The sequence below is a fragment of the Cryptomeria japonica genome, chromosome 3, assembly GCF_030272615.1.
Source record: "Cryptomeria japonica chromosome 3, Sugi_1.0, whole genome shotgun sequence".
Classification (NCBI taxonomy): Eukaryota; Viridiplantae; Streptophyta; class Pinopsida; order Cupressales; family Cupressaceae; genus Cryptomeria; species Cryptomeria japonica.
In genome coordinates, this window is record NC_081407.1 from 234,378,205 (window position 1) to 234,387,377 (window position 9,173).

Sequence of the window (9,173 nt, forward strand, 5' to 3'; positions counted from 1 at the left end):
TATTTAGCAGATTGGGCATTAATTCTAAATTCTCCTTATGAAATAGAACAAGACATCATATTGAAAAGAACACTTTTATTAATTCATCCCTCGTATACAATTTATGTCACTACAGTGGGGGTGTTCTTGTTTATTCTCCTTCGCTCGTACACAGTTCAGGGATTATTTACCCCTTGCTCAGTTTCATTGCGCTCCTCTTGGCGCTCGTGAAACTCCCGTAGGATTTGCTGGCATCAGTTCTCTCGATAGGTGTCTTCCCTGCGGTTTTGAAGAGCCAAAAATGCCTGTGCCAAAAGGTTGGGCAAGTTGCTTATCAAACGATTTACCGCCAGGCTTACACCAAGCGCACTCCACACAACATCCTCGGTGGTGGCTTCTCTTCGTACGTGTGTTTCGATCGCCACCTGGAGGATGTAGGAGAAATCTTTCATAAGTGCTAGTTCTCCCTCGAACAGTTCTTCAGGTTCTTCGTCAGGGTTATTGCTCATCCCTTTGGGCAATGGTTGTCCCATTATCCATGTGCCATGTACTATATTCCTGTGCTTCGGATAAATTTCGACAATGGTGCAAATGTTTACCCTCTGGGTGAACAGTTTAGAACATACAGATAGAATTCTTAACGAGAAACAATAATGCCATAGGTAATAGATAAGATCAAGCAAATATAAGAGATACTATTTCGATTCATAACCATCATATGTCTTTACTAGTTACCTTCCATGGTATATAAAGGTACCAAGGGGATGCGAGGGGCAACCGTCGCACCCGTAACTACCATCCCTCGGTTACATTACTAACAAAGTAAAGTACTACCTAATTAACTACGGTTTTATTCTCGTACAATATTACTGCCAACATTCTTTACGTACAAAGTGTTTGACACTTCTATCGATTCAAACTTTCGTATACCTTTGTACTGGTTGCTAGGTTTGGCAAGTTGCTTGATCCTTTCAGCATATGGTCTAGTCTCAACTTGTCCTTGCCTATACGACTTCCTCTAGTCCTTGTACGGTTTCATTCTCTTCTTGTCGTACGACCTTCCAATCTTCTCCTTGTACGGTGTAATGTTCCCGTATGGTCTTGACACTTCTTCCCTGTACTGTCGTGACGATTCCTCACCCGTCCCGTACAACCATTCTTTCTACGAATTGCAAGTTACCCTACAGACATCTGTGGCATACAACTTCAACTCATACAGTTTCCCATCATACGATATTTTGATGTTGCTTATGTACGGTCTTCCCTTCCCTCGTCCGTACAACTCACCTCCACTCTCGTACAACTTCCTCCAACTTCTCTTCTCCTTCTCATACGACCTAACCCCATATAGTTCCCTCAAGCATGTTCCTGTACATAATGTTCAGACTTGGCCTGTGTACGGACTTTGCGCTTCCTTAATTTCGCCAATCTGTAACATGTTACAGTTGGGGTGGAAGACTTCGTAATTCTCCATCTGCCAATGAAATAACCCGTTCAGAGAACCCGTCTCATCTTCAGAGTAATCTTCCAGTTCAAGCACCCCTTTGGCATTAGGTTCCATCGTTTCCCGTCCTCCCTCCATCCCAAAATCTCTACCCTCGAACTTTGAGTCGGAGGATGCCAATTCTTCACTCACTGCCTGGTTCCTCAAGTTGATAACGTGCTTCCTCCCATCACTTTCGATCGAGAGTGTGCTCTGCTTCCAATTATGATTTGCCTTGGCAGTAATCAACCATCCTCTCTCGAGGAGTGCATCGTACGCCTTCTTCTATAATGGGATGACGACAAAGTTCAAGAAAAATTGTTGTGTCCCAATCACTAGTTTTTGTGCCATCAACTTTCCCAATGGTTGGATGCTGTGTTGGTCGGCACCTACCAAGTGCAAGGTTGACGACCAGAGCGTCAGCTTCCCCAGACATTTCCAGGTGTCTTTTGGTAGTACGTTTATTCTTGAGCCTCCATCGACAATGGTGTTTGTCAACTTCTTCCCCATTATTTCCATCTCGATGATTGTTAGCTTCCTCCCGATGTTCATCATCAGCAACATTGGATCACTAGCCTCATTCCCTTTGGGTAGTGTTTTTCCCGTCAGTTCCTCTTCTTGTGGGTTAGATTGTTTCTGGATGATTGTGTTGGCAATTGCCATTCTCAATTGCGGCATAGTTTGAAGATGGCTTGCCACCTTGATGGGTATGGTTGTCTATAGCACCTGGCGGACTTGTTCTTCTCTGACTCCCGCAATGACATACCTGCAATTCCATTGGAGGTTACTCGTTCCTTCGCCAGCACTTGTTCTACTTCGGCTCTAGCTTCTTGGAGCCGTTCCTTCTCCGTACAAGCATTCGGGTACATTGCCTTCTTCATTTGTGCTCTCATGATTGCCAAAACTGCCTCATCTTTTTCCTCTACATCCAACATATTAATACCCTTTCGCTTCGGGCAGTCGGCATCTTCATTATTTCCAAGTCCACACCATTTGCACAATAGTTGTATGTTGTCTCTCTTATTTTTGTAGTCTCTCTTAAAGTGTCCCCATTTACTACATTGTTGACACTATATGATAGGACGTCCTTTGGAGTCATTGTATTTGATTTCGCCCTCAATAACCTGGCGATGCATTATGTGGTTCCAATGGAGTGGACTCTCCCTATGTGAAGAGTACTTGTTTACTTCTCATCTTCAAATTGTATGGACACTCCTTGATTGGATGCCCCAACACTTGGCAAATCTCACAAAACATATTTCTAGGACAATTACCTTTTGGGTGCCCCTCGCTTTTGCATTCAATACACCATAGTTCATTACTTTCTTTATTGGTTCCTTTTTCAGCCTTCAGTGCTTTCATCATTCTCAACATATCCTGTTGAAGGGCTCATACAGTTTTGGATTCTTTGTCACTGCTACCTTCGGTGCTCTCATCATCGTCGGTCTTCCTCTTTCCTCGGGAGGAGGTTTTGTTTTCAATCTCGATGTCCATTGCCCGATTGTAAGCATCAACGTACGAGGACGAAGGCACTACTATCATCTTCTTGCGCAGCGAGGATATTAATCCCCCAGTGAATCACCTCTTCTTCAACCCGTCGGTTGGTTGGTTCTCCATCTTGTTCAACAGTTTTTTGAGCCTACGGTTGTAAACGCATACACTCTCATTTTCCCTTGCTTGGTATTTAGATTTCAGCCAGGATCTTGTTGTCATCCGAACTCCTCTTCAAATGCCTTCTTTAGTTCACTCCACTCGGCCTTGTCCTTAGCATCTAGGTTTGTGTACCAATCAATAGCGATTCCTCAAAGGGTGTCGGGAAATGCCTTCAACCAATAATCGTGGTCATCTTGGCCACTTGCCTCCCATATTGTTATACGTGTCTTACAATGCCGTACCGGATCCTTCGATTCATCCCTTGTAAATTTAGGGAGTTTCTGCTTCTCTTGGGTGTTCATAATTGTTTTCACTCGGAAGGTACTAAAGAAGTCTTTGGCTCAAGCCCCTTTATTCTCGGTTCCTCGGCGAGGGACAAGTTCCCACAAATTGGTTTCTCACCTGCTTATCCCCTTGTGTGCTGGACTTGGGGGACTGTTTCGACCGCTACGTTCCGGTGCTTTCCTTGCACTCTCGGCCATGCACGCGTCCTCTATACGTCCACCTCCAGCATCCCCAACACTCCGGGTACTTCCAGGTGTGCCGAATCTGGGTGGATTGTTCTGATCGCCACGTTTCGGTGCTTTCCTTGCACTCTCGGCCATGCATGTGTCTTGTACACGTCCACTTCTAGCATCCCAACACTCCGGGTACTTCCAGGCTTTTATTCGTTCCTGTACTCCATCCAACCGAGGGTCGGCAAATCACCTAATCACTTGGTCTTGACCACCTTGTGGCCTCTTCTCACCTTTATTGGGGTCTACGGACATGAATTTCTCAAGGCTGACCCGATTTCTTTTAAAGTTTTAAGGCAACAATGCTAAAATGTTTACCGATACAACTAATAAATTAAATACAGGAATAATAATATACATGACAATGCATACTAGACACAATAGTAAAATATATCTTTATTCACACATGCAATTATTACAGAGAAGAAGACCAGAGATGGTCGGCTAAGGATTTCAATTCATTTGACTATATCGTACTACCTTACTTGGCGGTACACGACATATTTAAAATACCTGGCGGTTGACGAGAGGTACACAACCATCAACCAACCGATGCATTAACTACTTGAGAGTGACAACCCACTTAATACAATTAATTAATACATTGTCGAGTAACCGAAATTATCAAACATAACAATTTGCATTTTATGCCAACTACATCCGTGTTCATCCAATTTAGGCTTGTGTTGTTCGTCACCATATTCACCCTAGAATATTCTTTGTCAAGGAGGGTAATGTTAGTTTATGTTTTTTAGTAGGGTAAATGAGGGTCGGACATAATCTTTGAGTGTTTAAAATAAGGAGAAGCTAACACATGAAAAAGGATGGCATGAGAAAATAAAAATTTGGCATTGGACTCTTTGTGCTTGCATTTTCAATATACTTGTAACTTCCCCTGCCCTTTCACTACCACCAGTCTTATTCTTTCCTCTTGTAGAAGCAACACTAGTACCACTAACAACCGTGGATGGAGTCACTGATTTTGTAGATTCTACTTGTATTGGCATTTTATAAGATCTAGCTTTGCTCTCCATAAACAATCTATCAAAATATGCCTTATCAATTGTCTTTATTTCTAAGTAAACTTTAACCCCTAGCTTGTTATGCTTTGGTGTAGCTCTCTCTAAAATCTTTGTTGTAAATATGGCAAATTCATACAAGTGATTCCCACCTTCAAACTGGGCTGATTAGCAAAAAAACTACAAAATCACTTATTCATTGTTCCTTTTTTCTCTTGTTGTAAAGCTTATCTAACTTGGTTATTTATAAAGCTACAATCAGTTAAAAACTACAGGTGTCCAAAGTAAAGAGTGTCTTTCATGATTTTTTCTATGCTAGTCACCTATGCATTTGCTTTTTCTAAATCATCCTTCTTGTCTTGCTTCCTCACAGGAGCGGTCTCACAGTGATTTCATCTGTTGTTTGAAAGATTTGTCATTTTCAAGGGAAAATTTTCTTGAAAACATAGTTGCTGCACTCACAGTTTATTTCTCTTTAGAAACTGTCAAGGTAAAAGATATGGATCTACCACTTGATGATAACTATCCACATACCACTAAGGTTCTGACCACAGAAGAAATCACAGGGCAGTAAATTCTTTATGCACAGGAAATGAATTCGGGAATAAAAATTGAGGTGATTTTTTAAGATTCTTGGGCGGCTATTTATTGAAGCTGTTTAATTTTTGTAAAGAGCATTTGGATGCTGAAAGCACTGACTGTTCTTTGGACTGATAACACTGTTTTGCTATTCATTGAGAACTGCTGTAGTTTATTAGATGATGAACTAGTTTGGCTTGAATTTTTTGAATGAATCTTTCTTGTGAAAATAGTCACAGCTAAACATTTACTTATTCCTTTGTGGTGAATGACTTGTTTTTGTTGGCACATTTTCAGTGTATCCTCAGATTTGTTATCTTATTTAGTTTTCACAACTCACAAGTCCTTTACTTATTAAGGAAATTATCCTTTCTAGTCCTAGTTCGAGTGGAATCTGTTTTAGTTATGAGAGGTTTTATCTGTGCATGGCATTGTTTCCATATCAAAGGAGAATTTACCATAACCATATAGAGATGTGCATATATGGGTACTGGTATAGGGATGGGGATGCCACTGAAATTAGGATATGCAAGTAAATGGATAAAGGTATATCTATATTATATATAAATGAAGTCACCAAAAACTGTGGGTATGTTGACAGGGATAGTGTCGGGGATAGGGGATGTGCTCTTCATTTGTAATTTGGAGTTTCTTGGTTACTTTGGAGTTGTTCATTGCTGTAATCAGTCATTCATCCCAACCGTTAGAAGGTGAGGAGTCATGTGGAAGCACAGCTGTTTCAACTTCATAATGATTCTTTATCCTTCACAGTTTTGAAACTTTACATTACATTTGAAATATTAGATTTTACAGCATAATCATGGTATAAATGTAGCTAGTGGAATATAGACAGCTATACATCTCCCTCAAGAATATACTTTCTGCGGAACACACATAAATAAATATTTCTAGTTCCAGTTGTAATTTTGATCTATGCATCTTTCTTTGATCAATTATTATCATCTACGATTGATTGTTAGTATTGATTTCACGTATATTACATGCCTATATTCTCACAGTGCATTGTTGTCCCATGGATATCTTTTGGAATCCATATCAGTGGTCAGAGCAGTTCGTCTTGGTAATGTATGTCCCATTGAATGATGTTAGAGTACCTAAAGCTTGTCATCAAACAATGAGACCCCTCGAACCATCCACCATGTCATCCTAACAAAGTTTCAGTGGTAAGAGAACATGAACCACAAGATGCAATGCAAGCAATGATTGAAAGTGAAATTACAAAAGAACTTCAACAACAGAAGATGCTCCTGTTCAACAAGTTCACTGAAATCCTTGAATAGGTGGCTGCATTGGATCTTCTAACCTTTTGGTGCTCAAGTACCTTAAATTTTCAATTGTATTTAGACTTCCCCTGTTCAAGGGTCAAATTGATGGTTAATTGGATAGATCAGTTAGAAACAAAAATTTCTATGAATCGACTTCTATGAAGTCTGCAGTTTTGCTCATTTGCGTCAAGAGGTGCATTCCACTCCCCAAATCATCTTGGACTTTTGTTGGTGGATGAGTGAAGAACACGCACAGCTGATGTTTCCATAGATGTATGTCATAACCCCTCTTTGGGCATTGGATTATTGTGATTAAATAAATACGATAATTAAAACATTTATTAATTAACATTTAATAATATTGGAATATCGTCTCATTTATGAGATTTCACGATTTTCCTCTAAAGTGAGAGGGTTGTCATAACCCCACATCCTGGTGATGTTAATAGGAGTATTAATCATTCATTAATATAAAAATAAAATTAATTCTCACTTGGCTCAAAGCAACAATTGTATTGAAACCTTTGCTTGTTACACAAGATAAACAATATCGAGTAAGATTATTAAATGCTAATATTTAAATAGTGGCCAAGTACAAAGTATCATAAGTAAGACCTTAGCATCTAATAATAAAGATAATACTCAATGATATCTCAAAGAAGATGATAGATATGCATCATTAATCGATTAAGAGACAATGATTAATACAAATTGTTTATTAAGAATCATATCAAAGGCTGCGATGTCACTTGAAATAATAGTAATCCATTTACTAAGATCAGCAATTACCATATATATAGAAGGGTGCGATGGAGTCATTAAGATAATGGTTAAGGATTAAGGAGAAAAGTCTATCTATCATTGAGAGAAGCATGATACGAACCAAACTATAATTATTTTAACCGGAAGAGAGACGGATAATACTAAGGAAAGGATACGATAAAAGTGCATTTGGCGAATATTAAGAGGGATGTTCACCAAGAGACATGAGACGTCCCTTTCCCGTGACCTTTCAGCCCAGCGTGAATATAAGGAGATGGTCATAATCTTTGGAAAGGGGGGGACTTAGGGATAAGGTGGAGGGAACGCTCCATAAAAAAAAGCAATGTTTTAAGCAGTACGTATGGTCTAATAATTTGCAGGAAGGGTATTCCATAATGCACAGTAAATAGAACAGAGTTGGGAAATATAATCTACAACCTCGAACAGACCACAAATAAGAGCAGATTAGAACTGTTACTAAGATACAGGCAGTAACATCCTTGTTCTCGGTGGTAAGCATAGGGGATGTGCTTAATACGTTTGCCTGATATTATAATGCCTCAATGCAGAATTTTATAGTAATATTAATATAGAGTGCAATAAGTATGACACTCATATTAGATATTTAGTGGCAGACCAGGTCTGACGCATGTCAGATCTGTCTGTTTTTACAGCCACCCTTATACTAACAATTTATGTTTTAGGCAGTGGTGGTATTAGTGATTTATAGTAATATTAATATAGAGTGCAATAAGTATGACACTCATATTAGATATTTAGTGGCAGACCAGATCTGACGCATGTCAGATCTATTTGTTTTTACAGCCACCCTTATACTAGCAATTTATGCTTTAGGTAGTGGTGGTGTTAGTGATTTATACAAAAAGTAATTAGAAAATGTATTAATAATTGGTAATTAATAAATATATAAATGATTTATAATACAATATAATGTATTTATTTGTTTATATATACTATATGAATGATGTGATATCAATAAGTATGCATATAGATATACATAAACATATACATATATTTGTAATATAAATGCCGTAATCAGACATAAAAATATTAGATTGTAAATAAGAAAGAACTCATAAGATAATAAACAGTAAGAAGAATATTGTTTGGATATAATCCTTGCTACTGTTGTCAATACTCACAAGGTTGGGAATTGAGATGTTCCAAAGAGGGGCGGTCTAAATCCAATTAATAGGATTGATCCCAAGACAAAGTAGGGATCAGCAACCCATAAACCTTGAGGGCATGGTCCCAAGATAGGTAAGGGCTTGGATCTGTAAATTTATTATGGATGTATGATAGATTAACAATTTATCTATTAATAGTTAATTGATCGAGCTGCGGAATATCACTGATTTGATGCACGTTAAGGTGGAATTGTCTCCAAATATATTTAGTTAAGTTATAAATATATTGGAAATCAATTAATTACGGTTAAAACTGTCTTGAACCAAGTTGGGGACATTACAATGTACATGCACTTGACATAATAAATCAAACTTTCCAAGAAGATAGCACATTAAAAAGTCTATGAAAAATTCTATTTACAACTCTTGTTGCTTGTGTAATATAATTAATTATATGGCGATTCTATGATCCTATGTTAAAGATGGGAAAGCAGGGTCATCAGGGTTGGTTGGAAGGTCGGTACTCCCTGCTTTGAGAGGGTTAAGATTGGTGGTTCCTCTTCTGTAATGCTATTTACAGGGGTGATGTACAAACTTAATTTCATATTTTTCAAGCTTTTTATTTTTGGGTGTTGTTCCGAAGATCACAATTCACCTACCAATAAATAAATAAATTATTATATATGTACACTTTGAAAGTGTAAAATGGAGTGACAAGAAATATAATTTAGAAGAAAGTGAATGCTAAA

General features: G+C 38.4%; 1 protein-coding gene across 1 annotated transcript in view; it reads left to right on the forward strand.

Annotated features, from left to right (window-relative positions):
* The window catches only part of LOC131067225 (uncharacterized), a 43,486-nt gene extending 37,989 nt beyond the window's left edge, over window positions 1-5,497 (forward strand). Inside the window, exon 4 of the mRNA XM_058002181.2 lies at window positions 5,023-5,497. Within this exon, the coding sequence (XP_057858164.2) occupies window positions 5,023-5,223 (201 nt within the window). The 3' untranslated portion in view covers window positions 5,224-5,497. The remainder of the gene's footprint in view (window positions 1-5,022) is intronic.
* Window positions 5,498-9,173: the final 3,676 nt, after the last annotated feature.